At 40.5% G+C, this 26,743-nt stretch overlaps 1 protein-coding gene and 1 long non-coding RNA gene across 3 annotated transcripts in view; one reads left to right on the plus strand and one right to left on the minus strand.

Moving 5' to 3' along the window:
* The window catches only part of LOC308338121, a 63,888-nt gene extending 61,660 nt beyond the window's left edge, over positions 1–2,228 (plus strand). Inside the window, exon 5 of the long non-coding RNA XR_013966382.1 lies at positions 1,431–2,228. This is a non-coding gene — a long non-coding RNA (uncharacterized lncRNA). The remainder of the gene's footprint in view (positions 1–1,430) is intronic.
* PDE5A (phosphodiesterase 5A) overlaps positions 1–26,743 on the minus strand; it is a 150,480-nt gene that overhangs the window by 5,196 nt on the left and 118,541 nt on the right. For both annotated transcript variants that reach the window (XM_080796099.1, XM_080796100.1), the window contains exons 14-20: positions 25,746–25,840; positions 16,581–16,668; positions 12,158–12,258; positions 10,106–10,183; positions 7,802–7,865; positions 2,340–2,414; positions 870–953 (exon numbers count right to left, since the gene is read on the minus strand). In XM_080796099.1, coding sequence (XP_080652225.1) covers positions 870–953; positions 2,340–2,414; positions 7,802–7,865; positions 10,106–10,183; positions 12,158–12,258; positions 16,581–16,668; positions 25,746–25,840 — 585 coding nt within the window. The remainder of the gene's footprint in view (positions 1–869; positions 954–2,339; positions 2,415–7,801; positions 7,866–10,105; positions 10,184–12,157; positions 12,259–16,580; positions 16,669–25,745; positions 25,841–26,743) is intronic.

The raw sequence follows: 26,743 nt of genomic DNA on the forward strand, positions 1-26,743 counted from the left end.
TGTCTGAGTAGTGGAATTCTAATTCTCTTAGTTTTCTATAATGACTCTGTAATAAATAATTTCTATAATGACTCTGTAATAATAGTAAAAATACATATCAATATTACATAGAATTTAACAGCAGATTTAAATGAAGTAAATCCATGTACATATATGAATGTAGGGGAAAAAAGTTACTGAACTGTGAAATGTCTGGATTAGAAGATTCTAGGGTTTCTTTGGGTCTTGACATTCTATGACAACTATGATAAATGTGCTTTTCCCAAATAATTAAAACTTAAGATGGTTTCCTATGTAAACTTCAAAAACAAGGATAGTGTCTACTTTCTGTACTTTGGGAATAAGCATCTAAACTAGCAAACTGGGATGTTTTAGGGAGAATATCTTTACCTAAAAAAATAAAAATCCCAAGCCAGAAGGTGTAAGGAAATGGGAACTTGTAATATTTGTCCAGTTATCTCCTTTACATCCTCATAGAAATTTTAACAATATTAAAGCTACACTATACAATGAGAAAAAGCTGGATAATTTTTTTCTTTATTTAGGCCTAAACTTAAAAAAAAATACGCTGACATAGAGTATGCACAGTATCTCTCCTAAAGGTAACACTGACATATAATTCTTTTTAGTATTCTCACATCAGTTTGCTAGAGTCTAGCACAGAGTAGGCACTCAGCAGATAGTCATACCCTGATGAATTAAAGTTTTTGAGAAAAATCAAATGTAAAATGTGTTCTTTCTTCAATGCAAACAGCATGTTCATCAGGAAAAAAAAAACCAAACCAGCCTAGTGTTAATCGCTTCAATTTACTTGAGGTTTTAATTCATAACACAGTCTAAGTTTAGCAAGTCTGTTTTCATATAAATACCTCATATAGTTGCAAGCAGATGGCATCTATGAACCCAACTTGCATACTTGGAATTTTGTTTTTCTTCTCCCTGTTCATTAGATCCTGAAAATACAAACACAGAAAGAGACAGACAGACAGACAGACACACACACACACACACACACACACACAGATCTAGTTACTTAAAGAACACAATGCAAGTTGGCCCCCAAAACATCAATCGCTTTGTTAGCTGAGAAAGGCCAGACACAAGCCTATCTGTCTCTTTCCCCCTCGGTCTCCTGCACTCTGCTGGCACTGGGCTCAGGGAGACCCTGATCCTCTCTGCCTTGTTCATCCTGGTTGGCTTTTCCCATCCTACCCATGGCATTGATCACTCGTCTAGAGTCAACCACTGACCCAGAGTTGACCACTGCCGTGTATTTGGAGAATACACAGCTTTGAATCGTCTATTGATATGGAGTGGAACACCCTCAGCTTTGTGGAAGAAGCCACTGAGGCTACAGCTGATTACGATTCAATTCATGCAGAGAGCTTTCTGAAGGATAATTATGCAGATGTCATCCTGCTTACTCCTAGGAGGTCATGACTGGAGCAGCAGACGAGCCCAGCACCGGCTATGGGAAGCAACTAGTCTGTACCAAGTGCTTGTTTAAAATGAAGCAAATTCCCCATTAGCTGTGATCATCACTCTGCTACCCACCACTTTCTAAGAAGGTTCTGAGCCTTGGAATGAGCCCACCATTACATCAGAAGACAGGGAGTAACTGTGAAAGACTAGTGAGACACAGGATGTGCCCAGCTGAGGCTAAAGAGCGAGCAGAGTGGATGGAACTGTACACGGGGAGGGGGTGAGGACCATGTTCCATTTAATATGGGCTCAATAAATGTCCATTTGAATTGGAAAAAAAAAAAAGACTCTATATACTTCATTTTCAGGAAAAATGTACTCTAAAAGCCAGAAATGGTTTGTGAGAGCCACACTCAATGTAAAAAAAGCCAGTATGTATCAAAAACCTTTAAAAATCTGTGCCCTTCAACACAGCAATTCTGGGAATTTGTCCTAACAAGAGAATAAAAACTGGCATTAGCAACAAAGATGTTTATCAAAGTGCTGCTGGTCCTAGTGAACGTTGCAGACATGACACCAAAGGAAGTAGGTAAACTGTGGCTCCGTCTGTTTCATGTGATCATCATAAATAATACGCATAAGAGTATCCATTAGAATGAAAATAGCTTATGATATTGAAATAGAAAAAACAAATTACAAAAAAGTAGGTACGATATGATGGCCCAAAGAGTCTTTTTTGTCTTCTTTTATTTGCTTATGTTTTCTGTAATAAGCATATGTAATTCTTTTAATAAGAAAGATGTTTTAAAAACTAAAATGAAAAGAAACTGTGTTCCTAATATCCCACAGAAAGTGTAAGAAGTCTATACTAAACAAGTGTATTTGAATAATTCCTACCAACAAGGTCTCATACTTACAGCAGGCTCTATGTTGAGTTCATTTCTCTCTCTATCTCCTTGGTCAAAAAATTCAGTCGCTACAAGTTCTGCTATCTGAAATAAATAACCGATTAAGTTTTGGCAATTAAAAGCATACAACTCTGTAAAATAGAGACTTTGAATAAAGATAATGAAATCTACCAAAGCTAGCTTTCAACCACTTCAGTAAAAAGATAATAAAACAACAACGAGTAATAGAAATTATATTTTATTTGCTTTTAAATATGTGCCTAATCACCAAGACTAGAGTTTATAACCTGTAATTAGGCAGAAAAAAGCAACATGTTATTTCAACTTTAGCAATCAGTGGGGGAAAGGTAGCGTGTACCCATCTGTATATATAATCAATGAGCTATTTGTTAAGTACCTGTTATGCCACGTGCTGTGAAAAATACGGTATCAATATAGGGGCATACATGGTGATTGATAGATATACCTTTGAAGTTTATTTGTTTACTTTTTAAAGATTTTATTTATTTGAGAGTCAGAGAGAGAGAGAGAGAGAATATGAGAGGGGGGAGGGTCAAAGGGAGAAGCAGTGATGCGGGACTCTATCCTGGGACCCCAGGATCACAACCTGAGACGAAGGCAGTCACTTAACCAACTGAGCCACCCAGGCGCCCTAAATTTATTTTAATCTACATGTTCCTCCTCTTTTCAAAAATTGTCCTTATCATTTTTGTTGTTGTTGTTAGGTAAACTGGGTTGTTTATCCTGCAGTTCTCCTCTATGTGGATTTTGCTGATTGCATTCCCATGATGTCATTTCATGTTCCTCTGTGCCCTGTATTTCCACACACTGCTAATAAGATCTAGACGCTTGATTAGATAATTTTTTTTTTTTTTTTTTGGCTGCTTCATAGGCATTGCTGTGTACCTCCATCAGGAGCCATATAAAGCCTGGCTGCCTTTCTTTTTGTAATATTAGACACCAGGAATGATCTTCGTCTAGATCCACTACTTTAGGGGCTAAAAAAGGTGATATTCAAAGCGATCATTCCTTTTTCTTTTATTAGTTGAAGTGCAATAAAAAGACAGTTCCCCTCATCAATTATTTAGTTACTCTAAAGCACGATTCATATAAGAAAAGCAGGAGAAATGCTTGATTTTTTCCACTTTAATTGCCATTTGAAAAAAAGCAACTTGGTTTCCAAGCAACTATCAAGGATGATCAGGGAAGGTTTTATTTTATTATTTTTATTATTAATTTGAACTTTTAGATTGAAACATATTTAATGGATTTCAATCCTTATTGATACTCAGATTGTCCCATCTCAGCCAGTGGGAGCTTATTAAGTTGGCTTCTCTGTTCTTTTGAAAAAACCCTACCAGTCTTTAATAGCTTCCCTGTTTTCTGATACAGTAAGATGTTCTAGGCTCATTTTGTTCATGTCCTGCTTTAGGACTGCTATCAGCTGTTTCTTTTCAGAGCCCTTGTTCCTTTAAATTGAAGTACTTAGAAACCTCAATATGGGCACCAGTTTTGTTCATTACCACCAGATTGGTCATTATTTTTAAGCCCTTTTAGAGGATGGAGCTAGGATACAACAGAAGTTCATACAACATTTCAATTCAAATTCAGAACTACACCATTTCTGCCCAACCTTATCCATGTTTATCTTTCTATTTATACTGATGATCCTAGCTCTCAACAACACCAACACAGTATTTTTTATTTGCTTTTATCCTGCATCACCTAAAGCAGTGATTGAGTATCTATGCAAAATCACCACTAATAATAAGATTACTGAAAACAGTTTAAAGTTTTTTTTGGTAATTCCTTTTTGTTTTTAGGGTACACCCCACTAGAGATACATGGTCAAAGTATTGTTTTAATGTCACTTGGAATGAAATAGTTCCCTTCATGTATGGTTTTGCAACCAAAATCAGGCTTGTTTCACTTACTTTCAAGGCTTATGGATACCTAAAATTCAATTTTGTAATTTTAGAAATGATTTACACCGCTCCAAAGTTAAATCTACAAAACTAGTATACTCAGCAACTCTAGCTTCCATTTCTGTTCCCTAAGGGCTATTTCCTCCTTCCCTTATAGGGAATCATTAACTTTTTTGTGGTTAATCCTGGCTTTTTAAAATACAAAGCAAATATGTACATATATTCATATTTTACCCTCTTCTTCGATAAATGGTAGAGTACAATATACGTTTTCCTATACCTTGCTTTTTTCACTTAAAAATACATTCTTGTAATCGCTCCGTAGTAGTATACAGATACTCCCCCATTTCTTTTTACAGCTGCATAGAACTCATCATGTAAATGTGCTATAAATGATTCAGTCAGTACCCTACTGATGAATATTTGGGTTACTTCTGGTCTTTGCCATTACAAATAGTACTAAAGTGAGTAGTATATAAATATCTTTTATATTCTTTCCAGTATATCTTTGGGATAAGATGCCTAGAAGTACTGGTAAATGAATGTATTTATAAACTTCCAAAGAGCTACAGTGTTTTGCATTCCTGTTTTCCCTCAACTTCCCCAACAGAGTATATCATGAAGTCTTTGGATTTTGCCAACTGGACAAGTAAGAAATAGTATCTCAGTGTTTGTTTGTTTTTAAATGAAGTAGAATTTACATACTTTGAATCACACAGTTCATGAGTTCACTGTATTGAGCAACACATATAACCATGTAATAAATACCCCATCCAAGATACAGAATACTTCTATCACCTCTATGACCCTTCTCAGTGATTTCCTGCCCCTTCTTTTCTCTCTCCCCTCACAATCACTATTTTATTTCTTTCCCCAGAGATTAGTTTGCCTAGTCTAGAACTTCATAGAAATGGAGTGACAGAACATATTCTTTTGCATCTGGCTTCTTTTGCTCTGTATGGTGTTTATGAGACTCATTGTGTTGTCACATGTATCAATGGTGAGTTTCTTTTTACTGCTGAGCAGTACTCCACTGTATTAGTGGATACACTATAGGAATAAGTGTTACACTACATAAGGAATATGTAAGGAATAAGGAATACACTACAATATTAAGTAGTTCATACAACAACTTGTATGAGTTATATAGAATACACTACAGTATGTTTAGCTATCCTCCTGCTGATTGACATTTGGGTTGTTTCTAGTTCTGACCAGAGTAACCTCCCTCATCCACAGTTTTGCTTTCCGTGGTTTCAAACTGTGGTCCAGAAGCAGATGATCCTCCCTCTGATATATAGTCAGAAGCCAACAGAAGCCTAATGCTCCATCCCAATGCCTGTATCATCTACCCCACTACCTCTCTACTTTATCATCTCCCATCATCACAAAGAGGAGGAGAGTGCTATATAATAAGAGAGAGAGAGAGACCCCACATTCACATAACTTTTATTATAGTATACTGTTAGAATTGTTCTATTTTATTATTAGTTATTGTTGTTAATCTCTTACTGCCTTAATTTATAAATTAAACTTTACCATAGTGATTTATACATAGGAAAAAACATGGTATATATAAAGGTTCAGTCCTATCTGTGGTTTCAGGCATCCACTGGGGGTCTTGGAACATGTCTGCCATAGATAATACTACCATATTAGGAATGGAACTGTTATGAGATTCTTTTTTTTTTTTTTTTTAAGATTTTATTTATTTCTTTGACAGAGGGAGACAGCAAGAGAGGGAACACAAGCAGGGGAGAGTGAGAGAGAGAGAAGCAGGCTTCCTGTTGAGCAGGGAGCCCGACACCAGGCTTGATCCCAGGACTCTGCAATCAGGACCTGAGCTGAAGGCAGACACTTAAGGACTGAGCCACCCAGGTGCCCCCGTTAAAAGATTCTATACAAGCTTTTCTGTGTCAGTCAAGTTTATTTGTAGTTCTTATGAATGAGGTTCTGAGGACCTCTGCAAATGAGTAAGAGCCATTCACATTCCATCAACTTCTGTTCGAGATTTTGGCCCATTTTTCTGAAGGATTGTTGTCATTTTTCTTCTCTGTTTTTATAAGTTCTTTAATATTGGGGTATTAAATATCAAATATAAGTTGTAAATATTTTTATAAGTTTCTCATTGACTTTTACTTTGCTTATAGTGTCTTTTGCCATGCAGAAGTTTGCTTTTTAAAAAATTTTTATGTAATCAAGTTTATCAGTCTTTTCCATTGTTTCTAAATGTTGAGCCATAGTTAGGTAAGTTTTCTTACTCCCAAGTTATAGAAGAATCCACAGATGTTTTTATTTAGTACTTCTATGCTTTAATTCTCTACACTGAACTCTATGCTCCATTTGGAATATAAGTATGCAAAGTACATCCAATTTTGTCTTTTGGCATCTGGTTATGGAAGATGGGAAAGTCACCCTAAGATTATTTCATAAAAAGTCTCTCTCTTCCCCCAGTTATTTGAAATGCTATCTTTATTATACACTAAATGTTCTATGCAATTCTCAATGCTCTATTGTGTTCTCCTGGTCTATCACCAATACCAAACTATTTTAATTAGAGGCTTTAAGTATTGTTTTTTATGTCTGGATCCCCAACCTCATGGCTCTACCTTTCTGGGATCTGATTAAGCTGAAAGGATAAATGAAAAGACAAATTCTTCCCTCTTCTACCCTCTTCCCTATTTGGAAATGGGCAGATAGTCCCATTTATTACGGAGCAGGACAGTCCATGAAGACCATCTTTCTTGAGTGCTTACAGCACATTGGCAGCTATGGCGCCTGCAGAGTCCATTTCTAATCTTGTTTTCTCAGCATTTGTGTTTTATGAGATGAACCTGTCACCGGGCTCCATGACTGTGCAGCTCAGAGCCCAGCCCTGACCAGCAGCAGACTGTCAACAGTCTCGGGTAGTGCACTTAGGATTAAAAACCAAAAGCACGATATACGCATCACTGTATGTACAGCCATCCCTTGTCTGAGCCCAGGGCCTTTACTGCCTCTGCGAAATGTTATGGCAGTTACTTATTTAGAGAGAAGGATATATTTCTAGCCTCCCAGCCACAGGCCCTGATCACATCCTTCCTGACACCTTATATCAACATTTCCCATATTTATAAGCCCCAGAAAATGTTTAGGTTCTACTCATTAGTGCCTACTTGGAGCTGAGGTATAGCCTGGAAGGCTAACCATAAAGAAAAATCATAAAAAGAAAAATAATTTGCTGCTTCTGTTTTTCAAGGTTATTAAAAAAAAAATGTGCTAAAAACATTCCCAAGTGAGCCAGAAGTACTGGAATTAAAGATTGTCAACAGCTAGATTTTTGCTGTGTTAATACAGGTGCTCTCTTTCTTACTGTAGCTTATAAATATTAGTAAATGCTAAGGAATCTTCTAAAAAAGAAAACCTGTTTATGTCCAATTATCTGCTTTTAATACCACTTAAAAATTAGATAAAATACCACAAATACTCCCGAAGCTACTTTTAGAATACAGACTTTTCTTCCTTTGAATTTTTAATCCCTGCTTTTACTATCAGCAAGCAACATACCCGTTGTTGAATAGGCCAGGGTTTGGTAATGGCAGAGAGATCGCAAGCTGTCATCAGCATCGCTCTGTTAAGGGAAAAAAGAAGCCCAAGGCTATGATTTACTTTTTCTTTTTTAGTTAAATTTAATTTTTTTTTCAGTGTTTCAGGATTCATTGTTTATGTACCACACCCAATGCTGCATGCAATACGTGCCCTCCATAATACCCACCACCAGGCTCACCCAACCCCCCACTTCCCTCCCCTCCAAAACCCTCAGGTTGTTTCTCAGAGTCCAGTCTCTCATGGTTTTTCTCCCCCTCCTTTTTATGCAAATATATACTCTTGGTAAATAGTTACTGGTAAAAAGTTTAAATTAAAGCCCCCTAACCTATATAGGACGGCTGCTTATAAAGACTAAAGAAACAGAAACAATTTTTCTAAAGTGTGACTGATTCAGCAATAGCATTGTGTCACGGTTTTGGCTGTCCACTGAACTATTGGGATTTGCCCTAAAACTGCCTTCTTTAGCTCCAGATTGGCACAGGGAGAGAAATTACTAACCTCTGGGCAAAAACTTGCCTGCTGTTACTATTTTTTTTCACCTTGGTATCCCATTCTCAGTGACACTAAGATGAAAACACATTGTCTACTAGTAATTTGCCATTAAAGGATAACATCAGATATTTTATTGATAGAAGTTCTAGGAGAGCAAGCAAGAATGACAGTGGGTCATCCCAATGCTGAGCTCAGCATATGAAGTGACTTCTTCCTATGTGAAAAGCTCTGACTTAAACAGTATCTGCCAGAGAAAGGGGGAAATGAGATTACGGTGCTCTTTTGTCTTTCTGTGGTTGAGAGAAGTGAAAGTCATGCTGAGCTCTGGCGTCGATAACAAGGTGCTCTAGAAACCCAATAGCGTAACCGTCATATGACAATGCCTCTGTACTTAGTGCAGTGTTTCCCATCTTGGAGCCAGAGGCCTGTTTGTAATAATTTCGTTTGAATGAAGAGGCAGAAAGGCCATCACTGTAATATACAAACACTTGCGGTAAAGGGTTGTATCCCTCGTCCCTGCAGGGAAACCCAACCTAAAATCACGTTCTCCCTTAAATTTGTGAGGCAAAAAGAAACTGGTTTGCTGCTGCTACTGGACCTCTTCCACCAACTCTCTTGGAGAAGTGGGTGCAGGAGAGATATCTGCGATCACTATAAACCCGCTGTCATGCAGGATTTCGGTGCTCATCAGTATAAACTGTCTGCCCCAGAGAAGACTATGCCCCTCAGTGAGCTTCACTAAAATCTGAAAAATGGGTGCTCATGGGACACTGTGCTCTAGAACTGGGAGCACTTCTCCGCAAGAGCGTAGGACCCGGCAGCGGGAGCAGCTGAAGACTTGGAACTGCCCTTGGATTTCTTTTTTGTTATTGGGACAAACTGTTCACTAACTACAGTAGCATGTCTATACTTTATTTTTTAATTTTTTTTTTATTTTTAAGTAATCTCTACACTCAGTGTGGGGCTTGAACTTATAACCCCAAGATCAAGAGGCATGCTCTACAGACTGAGCCAGCCAAGCGCCCCTACAGGTCTCTACTTTTCTAAGGAACTGTTATGAAAAACATTTTGAGGCTAAGAAGTCAAGCATGATTGCGCAGAACAGAACAGACAAGCTGGGCATTTGTGCGTTGTTTCCTTAAAATTTGCATCTTCTTTTGCATGCTAAGTAGTATCAGTCCATTTAAAGAAATGTTGATTTCAAAATTATGATAGCACTCTCCTTGGTGTTCTGAGTCATTCTTTTCTCTATGATTGACAGCATGTTCTTTGTAATGGATCCGGTTCTTGCCATGGCAAAGGTAGGAATGCTAACACCGAAGGGATGGTCTCTGCAGCTAGAAGGGAAGGACAGGTGTACAGGGAGGGAAACGGAAATCTTGACGTTCTGACTGTGTTACTCCGCCATCACTCAAGAGAAATGAACACTTCACAGCGACCTTCTTGCTCCCACAGTCTTTGAGATGCTGTTTTCAGCTATTCCATTCCAAACAATTGGGAATATGAGCAAGGCAACCTTACAGCTTTGTATTGATATTCTACCACATTTTAAAGGTCCTTCTAGGACAAAGGAGTGATTTATTCACTTGTATTGGCAAATGCATTTCTTTTCAAATAAATATTCATATTCAGCCCTTTGTACAACACTCTAGAGCATTCTAACAGCCTCTAAGATCATCACATTGTAACAAATAATTGCAATAAAATCTGATAGTGATAAAATTAATTGGGTAATAAGACTTCAGCTTTAAGGACAGGAAACCTACTTACAAAAACAATTCTTTTTGATGAGGATCTTCTAAGTTGAATTGATTTTTTCTTATAAGTTCAAAAAATTCTCCTCGTCTCCTTGAAAATAAAGAAAAACATTTGGTAGTTATGATGAGTCCCTAGGCTCTTATTTCTTTGGTTGACAGAGACCCACAGAGTAAATTTTTTTGGAAAAAAAATCTCTAAATTTTTTTCCCCCAACTTAGAATCCAATATAGAAGTCATCATTTAAAAAACTAAAAATATCGGGGTGCCTGGGTGGCTCACTGGGTTAAAACCTCTGCCTTTGGCTCAGGTCATGATCCCAGGGTCCTGGGATTGAGCCCCGCATCGGGCTCTCTGCTCAGCAGGGGAGCTGCTTCCTCCTCTCTCTCTGCCTGCCTCTCTGCCTACTTATGATCTCTGTCTGTCAAATAAATAAATAAAATCTTTTAAAATAAATAAATAAAAATTTAAAAAACTAAAAATATCTCACTCTCCTCCCTTCTACCATTTTCTTTGGGTAAAACATTATTTTAAAATTTAAATTATTTTCAATTATTATTTGACTGGGGATCACAAATAATGGTCATTTAAATTCTTAAACACGATCTTTAGAAAATAAAACAAATACGAGTTAAAAATTTGATGCCAAGGATGACTTAAGAAATTTTAAGGGTATGGCATAATCAGATCTATATGGCTTCGGTTTAATTTCATTTATCTTACACATTATGGTATCGGGTAGAAAAATGTTTAAAATTACTCTGTATTCTATACTCAGTATAAAGTAGCAAAGATCTTCTGAAGCAAAGACCAAATAAAGTGTACACTGATATTCACTCATAGTCGAGTGATACCTCCTCTGTGCCCAGCACTTGTTAAGCATGTTGGGAAGTTATAAGGCATGAGCCCTTCTGACTGTGTTTGAAATCTAGTTGGAGACACAAAACAAACGTAAGAAACACTTATATAACAAAATGGACTGTATGTGATTAGAGTATCAAAAATGGAAAATAGGTTTCATACAGGTTCAGAGGCAAGACCCATGTGGCCTGGAAAGGCTGGGAAGTCTTTGTGGTTACAGAAATTTTAAAATTCTTCATAATCTGATAATCTTTGTTGTGCAGTCATTTTAAATAAACTGAAGTTTGCTGTCTTTTCTTTCATCCTAATTAACTTTCAAGTGCTCCAAAATCCAATGACCCAGGACCTTTTAGATGCGGTTACTTTTAGATGTACAAGAGTGGGTATCTGGTATGTGATTTTGTGTGTCTGTTCTATTTGTTTTTACTTCTCATCAGAGTGGTTAAAGCCATGTGGTGTGAATCTTTGTGTAGAGGGAGGGAGTACTGTGCTTCAAGGAAATCCCATGAGTGTGACCTCCAGACTCCCCTCCCCTCACTCCAAATGTGCAGCAAAGATCTCAGTCTGCATGTGGGAAACTGGCCTGCCCGAAGGCAGCAAAGGCTTTTCTCGCTTTTAGAAAGGCAGTTTAATTATAGGTAAATGCATACACACATGACAAATATTACTCTAACTGCCCACTTTAATTTTTGAGTCTGTAACTCCACTAACTAAAGTTCTACATTAATACTCTTCTGCCAGGATCAAATAAAAAGAAACAAGATTTATTCGTCTGGCACTTAGCTCCTTTTCCTGCCCACCTAGGCTTAGATGACAGTGTAAAGGAACTGTAACACGGTCAGAAGCTGCAGGGGGCGGTGAAGGAAAGGAGGAAAAGCAAACAGACTATATCATCTTTAGGTTGCACAACCTAGCTTGGAATGACCTCGGTATGATAATTTACTTTGTACATCAGAGACACAGCAGTAGATCAACAGCACAAATAACTCTGTATTCTGGAACTTGTAGCATTAAGTGTTAAGTCAAAGGAATAGCATTTTCTGGCTTCCTTTAAGAAACTGCTCCATAGTTTGAAAAACAAGACATTTGACTCGCCAGGACATTTGTCTTCATAATCTAAAAATTTCCCAACATGCATTTTAAAAGTTTGAAACAGTGCAAACACTTCCAAGACCTATTTATCACAGAGTATTTCTTAGGACTTACTTAATGTACAGTGCTAGGTCTGTAGCTAAAATAGCTTGCTTGATCATTTTCAGCGTGGTTTTATATTCTTCAATGGAGAGGCCACTGAGGATCTGGTTGCCCTTTATAAAAAGAAAACCATCATTAGCCCTCCACCTGGAAAAAAGGCTGACAAGAACAAAATCTGAAGAGAGAGTGACGTATCTGAAACACATGCCCAGTGTTCTGAACTCACGAATACAGAGGACAGCTGCTTACTTCAAAGTAAATACCATGAAAGGACGTTTGCACTCTATGCTCCCACCCCCACCACCTTGTCCAATAAGAAAAGACAGCTTCATAATGGTTCATCTGCCTACACATGCATGTCTTTCCAAATCTTATGCCCCTTGAGCCTTGGGCCAGGCCTGAAGTCTAATAACTCTACATCTTTGACCTTTGGGCAGGTGAACTGCTGTAACAGCAAGAGAAACCTTTGAAAAATCAAAGCCATGTTAATGGACATGAAGAATGGAGTAGTGAAAACTTTTAAACAATTGATTATTAAAGAAATCAGTTCTCTATGGCTTTTGTAATAAATCCAAAAACATTTTTTGGGTGCAAACTTATATAATTTAACTTAATCAATGTCGAGAACACTGTGTATTCTTTAGGAACACGCTGATACAGATGGGTACTGGGCATGAGCCAAAGGTGCGCTTACTGATGATAAAAAGCAAACATGGGTTGAAACATCTATAAGAAATATTGAAAAGCTGGCTAATCCAGCTGTAAATAATGGAACATTTTTGCCATATAACCATTTTTTAAATTTCTTGTCTGTAATTTAAAGCATAGTAGTTCTCTCATCTTGAACTACAGAAAACATTCCTTGGGTACTCAGCATATCCTCAAAACAGTATCTGTAAATTAAGTGAGATGTGCTTCCTAAATCTCAGGTCCAATGGAAAAAAAAAAAAAAAGACCCAGAAGTGTAGGAATGAGATCTGGAGACAAAAGATTTGTTCTAAAGACAGGGAAACTGCTGAGTGTGGCAGGCAACACTGGTTTGAGGGTAACTAGATGCCAACACTGTGGTGTGTATCTAATTAATGAATCTGTGATTGTAACCATACACATTATTTTTAACTATGAAGTCATTTTAGATTCTAGGCCAGAAAGAAACCTATTTAGAAAATAACTCCTGCTACTTTTATTTAACATAAAACAACTTCAAGTGGAAAAGGAAGTATCTTTTGCCGTTATATTTTTATTTTCCATTCCGAAAACAGTGACCGTAAGTTCTTATGTTTTGGTGCTTACAAAGACAAATATACACATGGTCTTAGAATTTGAGGCCAGCTATATATACAACCAAATTTCTTGCAAGTTAAGTAATAACATACTACTTAGTAAGCTATGTTATTTAATGACATGGGTACCTCTGATAGGGATACTGTTAAATATGCTTTAGGAAAAGGTTAGCATATTTTCTTTCTTTAAAACTGAACGGGATATTGAAATAAAAGTTTTATATTTTTAAATAAGGCACATAGATAGCAAATCCCAAGGAAAGTACAGATGCTTCTACAACCACACAATATGTGATTCCTGCAAAGTCTCTGTTCTGAAACCCTACACACTAAAAATGACATGGTTTGTGAGACAAATCGTGTTGGGGCAGATCACACAAAACCCGTGCAACTTTAGGAAGCAGAGCATAAAGCAGAATGAAGACTGGTGCATCTGGAGGTAACCTGGACAGCTCATACCAGCCAGTCTGGAGGCCCTCTGTGAATGGTCAAGACGTACGGAACAAGGGCATGCACGCTGGTGTGTGGGGGCCCAGAGACAATGTGGTTGGGACTGGGTCTGGAGACAGTGGGGCAGCTTAGGTGGGCACTGAAGGAAGAGGAGCCTCCTCCGAGCCCAAAGCCAGCGTCCAAAGCAAAAGAGCAACGCCTCAGGTGCAAGTGACCTTGTCAACCTTCTTGATATAGGACAGAAAGGGTGCATGAGCAAAAGCCAAGGGGAGGGATTTTTTTTTTTTGCTTTCTTGCTGAAGGTCAAAATTCAACTCCCATAATTCCGGTACCGTACCCAAGAGAATGTGTGTAGGAAAGAATACAACCTGTACACTTATGCTAATGTCATTTAAGCACCAACCACACATAAACTAATTCATATTAAACAATACATACTTTAGCAATCTGTATGAGACTGTATGCAGAATTTTAATGAGGTTGCTGATCTGGTTGTGTAACTCTTAACCCCTCACCCACACTGAGATGTTTAGGGAGAGGTGTGATCATGTTCCCCGTCACCTCAGGTAGGAGAGGAGCATGAAGTCCCTACATATGTCTCCTGTAGCCTAGTGGGTGTGGGAGGGCCCACAGTGGTCTCATGTCTAATTCCTGTCTGGAAAATCTAAAAGGCAAGACACAAGTTAACTAGCCACATTGACTTTGGCAGTCAAGGAGAGCTTACTACTATACGCGGCGGCTTGCATTCTCCGAGTTTTGGAGGCGGGGGTTCATTTCCACCCTGTCCTTTTCAAGAGGGCCGCAAAGAAGGCTAAAGAACCTTCGCAGAAAGTTTCTCAACGTGAGTGATCTGACTTTCAGGAGCTGAGGAAGGAGCCATACATAGAGCAGACAGAGATGACCATTCACTTTAAAGAAACATCTGGTAGAAAAACCCCACAATAAGGGAGCCTGGCAGGGATCATGAACTTGCCTACAAGACAATAACTTGGTTTAAACACCTACCAGACCCAGAGAGTGAGACATTCCTAACAGTACCAGCCTATTGAGAAGGTTCTTGCTCCTCTTGTTCCTCATTCCCCCTTCCTACTCTCCTGGAGGGGTAGGAAACTACATGGGGTTTAGGAATGAGGAAGGAGTTAGAAATAACACAAGGTAGGGATGAAAGAAGTCAACCAGAGCAGGAAGGGGAGAGCCTGAAGACTTTAAGCCAAATCCAGAATCCAGACTTACACAGGACTAGACATTTTGGTTTCTTTTTTTTTAAGAGACAGGGTCTGGCTATGTTGCACTCAGGCTGGAGTGCAGTGGCTATTCACAGGTGTGATCCCACTACTAATCAGCATGGGAGTTTTGACTTGCTCTGTTTCCAACTTGGGCCGGTTCACCCCTCCTTAGGCAACCTGGTGGTCCCCCCGCTCCCGGGAGGTCACTATAGTGATGCCGAATTTAGTGTGGACACCCGATCGGCATGGCGCGCTGTAGCCCAGAACGCCTGGGCTCAAGCGAGCCTCCTGCCTCAGACTGCCGAGTAGCTGGGACTACAGGTGTGCGCCACCACGCCCGGCGACACTTTGGTTTCTAAATTGAGATCTGTATACTATATTTTGGGACTTAAGGTAATTAGAAGCCTTTTACTTAAAAAGAATGACCAGAAAATGGGGCACCTAGGTAGCTCAGTCAGTTGAGCATCCGACTTTTGATTTTGGCTCAGGTCACGACCTTGGTATCATGGGATCACAGGCTCAAGCCCTGCATCAGGCTGGCACTGGGCATGGAGTCTGCTTGAGATTCTCTCTCCCTCTGTACCTACCCCTACTCATTCGCTCCCTATCTCTCTCGAAAAAAAAGGAAAGGAAAGAAAAGAAAAGAAAGAATGACCAGAAAAGTTATGGGCCTCCTAAGTTTTGTTCTAGGGCTCAGAGAAGAGCTAGTCCCAGAGAGCAAGCATAAAAGATGGAGGTAAAATTGCTTTAAGATGATCTACCATGTATTGTGTTTGTTCCACGTAATAGCTACAGCTTTCACTTTTCTCTTATTATAAAGGTAATACATGCATGTAGTAGAATAGTGTGAATAATGAACAAATCAAAATGAGAACATAAAAAGTATTAATAATTTAACTAGACAGAGACAACCTTTGTTAACGCTTTGGTGTACGTTATTTGATTTCCCTTCACACAAGTTTGTCTAGCGTAGCATATCATATGCTTTTTTGCACTGATAAATATTCATTTAACCAAACTGTTGCACAGCTCTATTCCTTAACATAACAGTTTGTGAGTAGCCAGAATATTCAATAAAAAGAGGAACAGGCCTGGTTTTGTGAAAGCAAACCTCTGACAGCTATATAAACCACTTCATTTGACCAAAAAAAAAAAAAAAAAAAAAAAAAAGAAAAGAAAAAAGAAAGAATTAACTGCAAGCCATAAAATACTAGTTTTGTTTGTTTCTAGTTTGCAAAAACCATACAGAGGTGAGTAACCAGATATCCTTTATCAGGCAACATTGAGACAGTCTTGGTTGTCTAGAGAAGTGAGGCTGGGAAGATCTTAAATGTTTTGGCTTTGCCTTCCTTACCCAAAAAGGAATAAAGCAGGCTCAAGAATTTATGGTGCTGGGAACACATCCAAAACTTAAAAATAAAACTGAATTTATAAAGGTCTCTTTTAAATTTCTGCCACCACAAAGTAGGTACTTACTGGGCTATTAAGAATCATCAGGCACTGGTCAAAATGATGATGCTCCATGATTGAATGGCAGTAGAGCTGAGCAAGTGGGTGTTCACTTCTGAAACAGATTTTGTTGAAGAGAGAAAAACAGATTAAAAATTACCCATTTCCCCAACATGTCAGTGTATTAGTGTCTCCTTAATGCTGGTTAATGAAAAAAGAGGGTACTGCACACAATTAACCAAACTAACAGTATTCTCTTCTTTTGCTGAGGAAGAGGTTGAGTTAATCTCTGGGGAATACAGAGTCAAGTTGTTCTCAAATAATCAGTGTAATTAGTGCCAGTTCAGAGTATGAACAATTTCACTGATTTTAATATTGATAAAACAGTAGAAGGAATAAGGACAAAGGACTCATTCTTCTAAGCATGAAAGAAATCTCTGAAATAATTGCACCAATTATATTTTTCAATTTCAAAACTGCAATTAATTTAAAATCTGAGACAAACATCAATGTCAGTGTTTCCTCTGAAATAAGCCTGAAGGTCAGCATCTTCACACGTGCCTACATACCCAGAGAGAGTGGACTGAGATGGAATGATCAGGCGCGAGTGAGGAAAGGCACAGAAAAGGGGCAGAGTCGGCGCACAACCCCCTTTGAAGGCAGGAAGGAGACAGATGAGTCAGAACAAGTGCCCTTTGTGGGATCCAGGTTATTTCAGTGTAGGATATCCTGCTAGATCGTTCATTTGAACTTGGGGAAAACTGTGGAGATCATTTGGCTGAGTGAAGGGAGTGGGAAGGATATTCTACTCAGTTCATTATATGTAACAGGGAGTCACCAATCAAGTTCTAAAGCATGACAAGCACCGTCCTCTGCCTCATATTTCTCATGACCCTTCACATGTGAATATGAAGCATAATTTTCACTATTTTTTTCTTTAAAAGAAGAAGTTAGAGGGGTGCCTGGGTAGCTCAGTGGGTTAAAGCCTCTGCCTTTGGCTCAGGTCATGATCCCAGGGTCCTGGGATCGAGCCCCACATCGGGCTCTCTGCTCAGCGGTGAGCCTGCTTCTCCCTCTCTCTCTGCCTGCCTCTCTGCCTACTTGTGATCTCTGTCTGTCAAATAAATAAATAAAAATCTTAAAAAAAAAAAAAGAAGAAGAAGTTAGAGTTCCTGCCAGTCTCTGTTCCTAAAATTTATAGGACAGGGGTTTATGAATTATAAAGTACAACACAAGTATTAGATAATACAGCTGACCTGTTATTTCTTTATACTACTATTTGAATCAATAATTTATGAATCATTTAATTTGAAGACAGAGAAGCTGCCCAATGCTGAAGGAACGGGACACAGGAAGAAACTGAGTAGAGTCAGAGATGCTTAAGGGAAAACAGAAACAATAAAAGGGAAATAAGGGCAAGAGAACGGGCAACCTCATCTGTTCCTGTTGTTTAATCTATCACTGATACTGCTGACCCCCAGACCTCCCATTTTTTGTGCCGTTATAAGCTTTCCAAGTCAACTCCTGCCTGCTTGTCTGCTTTGCTCCTTCCACATTTAGTGAGTTGTATGATGGACCAGATACTGTGCTTATCATCTGACAACAGGAAGACAACAGATGAAGTAAAATGAGCAGATTTATTAAAGAGAGAGAGAGAGAGAAATTTGCTGGAATCAAAACTGGAGACGACTGAAAGTTAGGAGACTACTGGGAAGCCGGCAGTCCCAGTTCTAGTAATGTTGGTATAAGACAGCCCAGACTCGGGTGACGGAATCCTGCATATTGAGAAGCAGAATTACCTAAAAACTGTTTAGGAGGTAGTAGGAGTTGGCGTGAATCCTGATGTGGGGACCCTAGCAGGGATGTTCGTCAGGGGAAAGTATGCCTGCCACGTGTCTGCCTTGTCATTTACAGACAGAGGGAAAAAGGGAGAGAATGATCAGGGATGGGAGGTGAAGGAGGGGAAGGTGTCTAGTTGAGGGCTGGATCTGTTGATTTTAAGGTGCCTGAGGTCTAGAAAGTACTTGCTCTGTAGTCGGGTCTGGGCTGGAGATGCAGACTTGGAACGCATCAGCCCACACAGGTAATAATCCGCGTCACAGGACTGGATGGGCCGCTGCTGAGGACTGGAGGGCCCAGGGTAGACAGAACGATGGCCTCCCTTCTGTACGTTCTCTACTTTGGCCACAGCCTTTTCTCACCATTCAGACCAGCTATGCTAAAGTCAGCTTCAACATGACAATCGCAGCCTTCCCCATTCCCTTCACATCTAGAGTATCTGCTTATTTTCATTTATGTAAGAAATCCAAGGACATATGGTATTAGTTTAATGTCCATTTTGTTCTGCCTGTTGTTAGCTGTTTATACATCTATTACCTTGTTAGACTGTAAACCTCTTAAGCTCGGTCAGATCTGTTTTCCCTAATGATTATAATTACCATTTACTGAGAGCCTCGAACATGTCAGGCACTGTTGTACTAAGTAGTTTATATTTAATTTTTATTTAATATGGGACATTTCCGTTCTCCACATCCAAATCCTCAGCCCACGTCTGACTCCAGCCACTGATGCACCGTTGAGTTTCGTGTGAGATTTAACAGACTCCCTGTAGGGGTCAATTAGAAGATGCTCTGTCTTCTAGAAGGTTCGTGGCCACCCCACTGTGAGTCCCTCTTGACTCTGCCCGAAGATCTCTGCCCTCACAGGGCAGTTCCCTCTGTCCACGGGAACTCTCGTGCTGCACCCCCACGTGTTGAGCCTAGGGGATGGAGGAGTTAAGGTCCATAGAGGTCATCTTTGACCAATGGGGCACGGGAGCTTGTGGACGGCTGCCCCTCCCTGCTCTGTCCCTGTCCATATACAAACAGTTCTGGGTCTCATTTCCTAAGACTTCTCAAAAACACCTGGCAGGATGGAGCCCCAGCTGCCTGGATGGGTGAACGGCTGGTAGCTCATCCTTCCCTTGGCTTCTCCTTCCCTGTTTCCCACCGGCCGGCCTGCGTTCCTGCTCCCCGGGGATCACATATACAAATAAGCTGTGTGCACACCAGCGTTCATGTCAGGCTGTGCCCCCCCCGGGGGGACCCAGGCATAGACCTCTCTAAAATGGACATTTTAGCATTTATTTTTTAGACAACCAAGAGATCGGAGGGATTATCTAACTTGTTCAAAGTCAATATAAACGGCTGAGCTGGGATTCGAACACCTCCCCTCTCCATGTCATGCTGGCCCAGGACCCCACAAGCACTTTGCACACAGCAGCTGCTCACTGACCTAGTTAGAAGCCGGACCAGAAATGCGATTACGAGGCCGCAATGCGGACAAGTTTAAAATGTTGAGTGCACATCACATTTTTAGACAATGCAGAAAGGACTGTTTCATATTAGAAAAACTTCTCGGGGTGTGGGAGAGATGAATGTAAATTATGTGTGTTTGCCTTTACTTACGTTCTAAAAATATGGATTTATGAATCAATAAAAGGGTGACAAATGCCCCAAGTTTCCTGTTTATAAAAATATTCATGGACACCCATGTATTCTACATCCCATTGCTTTCCACTCTTTCAAACACAAGGCTGTGCTTATTTCTGTGAGATCCTGTCAGAGGGATCTGTGTAAGCCATCACCGCCACCGAATGTTATGCCCCCACTGAAGGTAGTGAGCAGAATGGACTGGACACCCTCCCATATTTTCCTCTTGTCCTGTAGTCGTCTGTCCATCTCTGAGAGCGGCGTCAGGATGCCAGTGCCCAAATCAGAACGATGTTCTAGAAATAGAAAGCCTCAGAAATCAATAGAAAATATAAGCTCTGTGACAAAAACAATGCCTGCTGCCCTAGGATTCCTTTTTATAGACTCTTTACACACCCTGCTTCTACTTCTCGTCCAGGTGGATGGCTCTGAGCTCGGATCTCTTCACTGCTCTTTGTAAACCCTGTCAGCCCCATCGAGTTCTCTACCTCCCACGTTCTCTCCAAATCATCACTGCTATATTTGAGCGACCGCGGGTCATTTTACCTTCACATTCTCTGTGATCACATTAGATGCCACAGATGTTCAAGCTCATGACTCGTTGGGTCTTTTTTTTTTTTTTTTTTTTAAGATTTTACTTATTTATTTGACAGGCAGAGATCAGAAGTAGGCGGAGAGGCAGGCAGAGAGAGGAGGAAGCAGGCTCCCTGCTGAGCAGAGAGCCCTAGCAGGGTTTGATCCCAGGACCCTGAGACCACAACCTGAGCCGAAGGCAGAGGCTTTAACCCACTGAGCCACCCAGGCACCCCTCGTTGGGTCTTTTGACCCACGTTCTTTGACTGCCTTGACCCCACGGATAGTCTCTGTTCATGTCAATGAAACGTATGAGCTTCTTTGTTCCACAGCTGCTAGGTGCTGCCAGCTGCAGTATTTCTGCTGTGGCCTGCTCCATGTCCCACCATGGGACAAAGCAAGATCCTGAATTCAAATGTATGTCCTTAATAGTATCCCTATTTGAAAATGCTAAAATTAGGGCACCTGGGTGACGCAGCTGTCTAAGTGTCTGCCTTTGGCTCGGGTCATGATCTCAGGGTCCTGGGATTGAGTCGTGTGTCGGGCTCCCTGCTCAGCTGGGAGTTTGCTTCTCTTTCTGTCTCTGCCCCAGCCCCTGCTTGTGCTCTGGCACTCTCTCTCACTCTCTTTCTCTCAAATAAATAAATAAAATCCTTACAAAAAAGAGAAAGAGAAAGAAAATGCTAAAAGCTGGAGAGTATCTACTCCGTGCTGGGTACTGTCCCGAGTCCTTTACATTTATTTATACTCCTTAATCCTTGTTAAAACAAAACAAAACAAACTGCAAGACAGACATTGTCATTATTCCATTGCACAGAGAAGGAAATAGAGAGAGGGATATTAAATGAGTAGCTCAAGGTCAGATGGAGTCAGTGTTTGCTTCTGCACCCAGGCGTCTGACCCAAGTCAGCCTTTAACCACGGTAACCATCGTAGCCACTGCGGGGTAGTCTAAGGACTAACTGAACTCATGTATATAGAGGACTAAAAAGAGTTCCCAGTGCCACATGGTAAGGGCCATATTAAGTGTTAACTTCTATTATTATGATTATTGTTAGCTAGTGACATTAGGACTCCTTGACCTTGCAGTTCTCGCATATTGAGAGACTCCAGTCTCTCAAGCCCTCCACCCTAATCGGGAACGATCTCATTTCCGGCTAACAGAGACTACCCAGCTGAACTTCACAAATGGTGATTCCTGTGCCATCTCCCCTGGTGAGGCCCTCGGAGCCCGCTGACCGTCTACTGTCCCCATGCGGGCCTGGACTCCAGCTCACTGCCATTCCTCTGCTAGAGTCGGGGAGACCAGGCCCCAGACCCAGGACACAGGCATGGTCTGATTATGGTTACCAGGAAACTCTTTTATTCCAGTTTTACAGAAACTTGACAAAAAAGAAAAAACCCGTTCCTTTAATCATTTTACCTCTTCTAAATACCACGCTGTTTATTATTTTCTCCTCATTGCCGACACTCCTCCCGCTTCTGCCCTTCTCGTCCCTTCCTCCCTAAGTACACACACATGCACACACTTCCCAGTTCCTCCATTTTCATCAATGGCTCCATCGCTGTTCCAGTTTCTTGGGTCACGAGTCATGATTTCCCCCTTCCTTCATGCATATTAGCATCTGTTTCGTAGTAAATGGAAAAGCACTTCTCCCTCATCTCTTCCTCCCTGTAGCCAGTATGTGAGAGGCACCATGTATGTGGCAGCTGTAACAGCCTCCTGGCTGAACTCCGTGCTCCCGATTATTACCCACTGCACCTTGTATCTGACGTTCAGTCATCCTTCCTTCCTCAGCAAGGTCCTTATGACTCACTGCGATGGCTCCTGATATCTTCACTCTACCACAGCTCGAGCTCGCTGCTTAGTTTTATAGCTCTCCCTCCAAGGGGCTGCTACCTTCTACTTGTTCACGCTCTGACTCTCCATCCCGGTCAGTGGAGCCTTTGGACTCTGCGCTGGGCCAGCCATCGCTGTTCCCTGAGAATGCCTACCCACCTCCAAGTGTTTCTGGGGTATCTTCATTCCCTCTCCTCTCCAAATCCTACCCACATCTCAGGATCCACTTTGTCTCACTTGGTCCTTTGACTGGAGAGGGACTGCACGGGTCTTGACCCATCTCCTCTGCCGAATGCTTACAGTCCTCATTACAAAACACGTCAGCACTTACTGGGTACTTTTCTTATATCGAGCACCACCATTTCATGAGATTACGAAAATTACTTAATTACAGGAACCACATTTTATACTTCATAGCTCTCTTTCTGCCTCACAAAGTGCTGGGCCCTAGTAATTGCCCATTAGCAGGCTGCTTAAAAGGTAGGACACTTTCACTTATTCTTTTATAAAATACTAAACTCGAATCTAACTGAATAAATGCATCCACAACAGTCTTCTTTTACTGACTGCCGGCCTAATGCAAGAGGATTCTCAACATGAGCTGAGGGTCACGCTGTGCTTTCTCTAGTAGATGTCTGTGACATTTTGTCCCCATTACTGCCTGTTTTTAAAATAACAATTTAATATCTATCAGAAACCACTCTTGGTTTTACCCACCCAAATGGGAGAAGAGAGCACAGCAGTGAACTCTTCCTCTAAATATTTCACTGGCATACTTGTGGCTCTCCTCACAATGACAGTTTTCCTACTCAAGGAAGCCATCAAAGGACCAAATAATGGATCCAAACATGGTTTCCTATATATCTTACTTCAAATTAATTTTCTGAAAAGATGTTCAAGAAGAACGAATGACAGGAGAAGTTCAGTTTCTAACTTTGGTATGACATGAGTGCTTTCCATCTTTTTGATATATTAGTTTCATTTCTGTGCCTTCTCTGATTGTAATGGTTTTCTTCACGTAGTGTTTGGTACTGACGAGGCTGGACACGGTACCCCTTTATACAAGTTAGCTCTATAAGGGAATGTTTATGGTACTCTTATTCCCCCAAGAGTCCCCTGGTTATGAAAATCCTCCTGAAGTATTACTCGTTTACCACTAAGGAAAGAAAAAAAAAAAAGCAATATCCCTGGAAAATTCTTGGTTTCCTCTACTCAAACCACAGAGATGTAGGAAGAAATAAAAATCTCTGAAACTCCTTTAACTTTTTTTCTTAAAGTTATTCTTACTTGGTGGGAGTCTGCTTTGTGGGGTGTGTGGAGGCAAGATTCTCCAGTCTATGAATTTTTCCCAGGACTTTTTTTTTTTTTTTTTTTTTTTGAAGAGAAGATGACGTTTCTCCAGATGTTTTTCCGGGTAATTATTTTTAAATAAACAAAGGAAAAAAATAGCTGAGTGTTTTTTTCACTCTAAAGCAGGGCAACATGGCATCTTAGAGCCAACCATACACTAATAATATTATGTTCAGCTTTGAGGTATGCAGGCAATATACACCACTGTCTTGGATCTTCTGGCTGTGTATGACCCACACTAAACATCTTTCCATGTCGTTTTTCCCTTTCGTAATTACTCCGTGTCAACATGAGACTCAGGAGCACAATCGCATGGCAGAGCACATAGGACAAAGGACATGGCATCCAGCCTGTCCTCCAAAACGTTTCCTCTTTAAGTTCAGATCTTAAAGAGGAAACAGCCAGTCTCTGACAGTTGGGCAAGAGCTTGCCATCTTTTCCCATCAAAGGTCAGCAGAGGACATGGTGGCCGCATCACTACAATTCTTGTTATATGAAGTTTTCCGTTTATTTAAAGGGAATGTGATTTGAGAGCTCTCTGAAATTTCCTCGAGATATCAGACATCTGGAACTTCCTTAAGGGGTCTCCCCGTTTGCTGCCTCACTTGCATACCTAAAGAAATGCTCAGTAGTGAGAGATTTTGCCATTAAGATGTAGGCTTCTCAACTCTGTTGCTATGAGTAAATAAACATGTCCCAGTGGCTCAAAAATCTGACAAGTGATGTCACCTTTATCTCATTCGTCATTGCAAATGTCACTTAAGGATGGCCCGGGAGGGAGGAGCCTGAAATGCTTGTCTCCAGTTAGTATCTGCTCTGAAAAGCAGCCAAAAAGCAGGCTTTTGATGTTGACAGGACCATCACTAGCATCTGCTGCTAAGACTTAACACTTAAATACCCGACAAAGTGCGTTCCACCCGCTATCAATACATGTTAGCTCTTAAAACTCACATCAACCCTATGAGGTAGGTAAGCTATTATCGCCATCGTACAGATCGGGAAATTGAAGCATAGAGAAATCAGCTCCTTTGCCCAAGGTCACACGGGAACCACGTGGCAAAGGGAGGGTCTGCATCCTGTCTGACTGCAGGCCCCAACTTGCCTTCACTAAGACCAACAGCCTCCTTCTACTGAGTGCTCACTAAGTACTCAGGATCGAGCTAAGCACTTTTCAGATACTATCTTCTCTATTTCAGGGTAAAATTCTTTTTTGAACTCGTCTTAATATACTGTTTCCTAATGAAGCTCTTAAGCTGGGTATACATAAACCAAAGCAACACTCTTGGTAATTGTCTCGTGAAAGAAGATTCTCAACACAATGGTTTTTTGAATTTTAGGCCAGAAACGTTACCAACACAATATTGGATTTAGATTTTTTTTCCATTTCCCTTAAGTAAAACCAGAGTATGTTGTGGGGCCTCAATCAATTGAAATCTGGTACCATCAAATTTTGCTGTGGTTTTACTTTAAAAAAGACAGCCTTAGGGGCGCCTGGGTGGCTCAGTCTGTTAAGCGACTTCAGTTCAGGTCATGATCTCATGGGTCCTGGGATGGGGCCCCGAGCTGGGCTCCCTGCTCAGCAGGGAGTCTGCTTCTCCCTCTCCCTCTGCTCCTCCTCACTGCTCGTGCTGTGCTCTCTCTTGCATTCTCACGCTTTCTCCCCCCAATAAATAAATAAATAAATGAATAAAATCTTTTAAAAAAAATTAAAAAGACAGCCCTCCAATTTTTTTTAAAAGATTTTATTTATTTACTTGACAGACAGAGATCATAAGCAGGCAGAGAGGCAGCAGGCTCCCCACCGAGCAGAGAGCCCGATGCGGGGCTCGATCCCAGGACCCTGGGATCATGACCTGAGCCAAAGGCAGAGGCTTTAACCCACTAAGCCACCCAGGCGCCCCACCTCTCTGATTTAAAAGAAAAGTTTAAAAGTTCTTTAGCTGGAGAAAAGGTGCCTTACCGCTGGATGTAAGAGTTATTCACACCCCGGTGGTCCAAGTCGTGGCTGAGAGCCGCGATGAGCAGCGCGAGGATCTCCAGGTCAGTCAGCTTGCTCTGCTCCACGGAAGATGTCCGCAGTAAAGAAAGAAAGACCACCTGGTGAGTTTCATTATTCTACCTCTGTTCACAAATCACATGCTTGTTTTCCGAGTGCTTTCCGCACTTAGGGTCACAAAGGACTCAGGCTAGAATCCTATTCTGCAGGGAATTAGCGGTACTTTGTCTTCAGAAGGGGATTATTATAAATGTCATTTATCCACACAAAAAGGGGAAGTGCCTCAAGCAATCAATCATCAGTCCACCTACAGTAAAATAGCATTAACTCTTCATTCTCTACATCTATGTGGAATCATCAAAATAAACTTTAATTGCTGTCTCTCTGCCTTCGAGCTGCCTGCGGATTCTGCTGCTCTCGCTCTGCTGGTAGCTGCTGGATCCTCAAGGAATGGAGACAATGTGAATATTAAGCAAAACAATACATAAAAAAGAGGACTGGAAGTGAAAAATCTGGCCTTAAAAGGTTGCACAATATGTTCCAAAGCCAAACAGAAGTTATTTTGGTAATATCTGTCATTTGTATTATTTATCCTGCTGCTCTCCTTCATCAGTAAAAAAACAAAGTTGAACTCATTATCAGCTCCACTTTGCTGGAAACTCTCAACACTCTACATAGTATGTTTATAACATTAGACAAAAAATCATCATTTTGTTATTCTTCATAAAAAGCATGGACAGTCTTCAGCTGTATAATCCTGATGACCTTTCCACAGCCCAAAATAAGTTGATCCTATTTTTTTTATAAATGTTTGCTATGGCAGGGAAATACTACTATGGTATTTCATATGGCCTCTTAGACAACAATTCCTTCTTTTAGCTCTAGCCAGTTAAAATGTGCTCCCTATGGAAAGAGAGACAGAGAATAACAGTTTTAGAATTTACTTTAAAAAAAAAAAAAGC

Source organism: Martes martes, assembly GCF_963455335.1.
Source record: "Martes martes genome assembly, chromosome: 2".
Classification (NCBI taxonomy): domain Eukaryota; kingdom Metazoa; phylum Chordata; class Mammalia; order Carnivora; family Mustelidae; genus Martes; species Martes martes.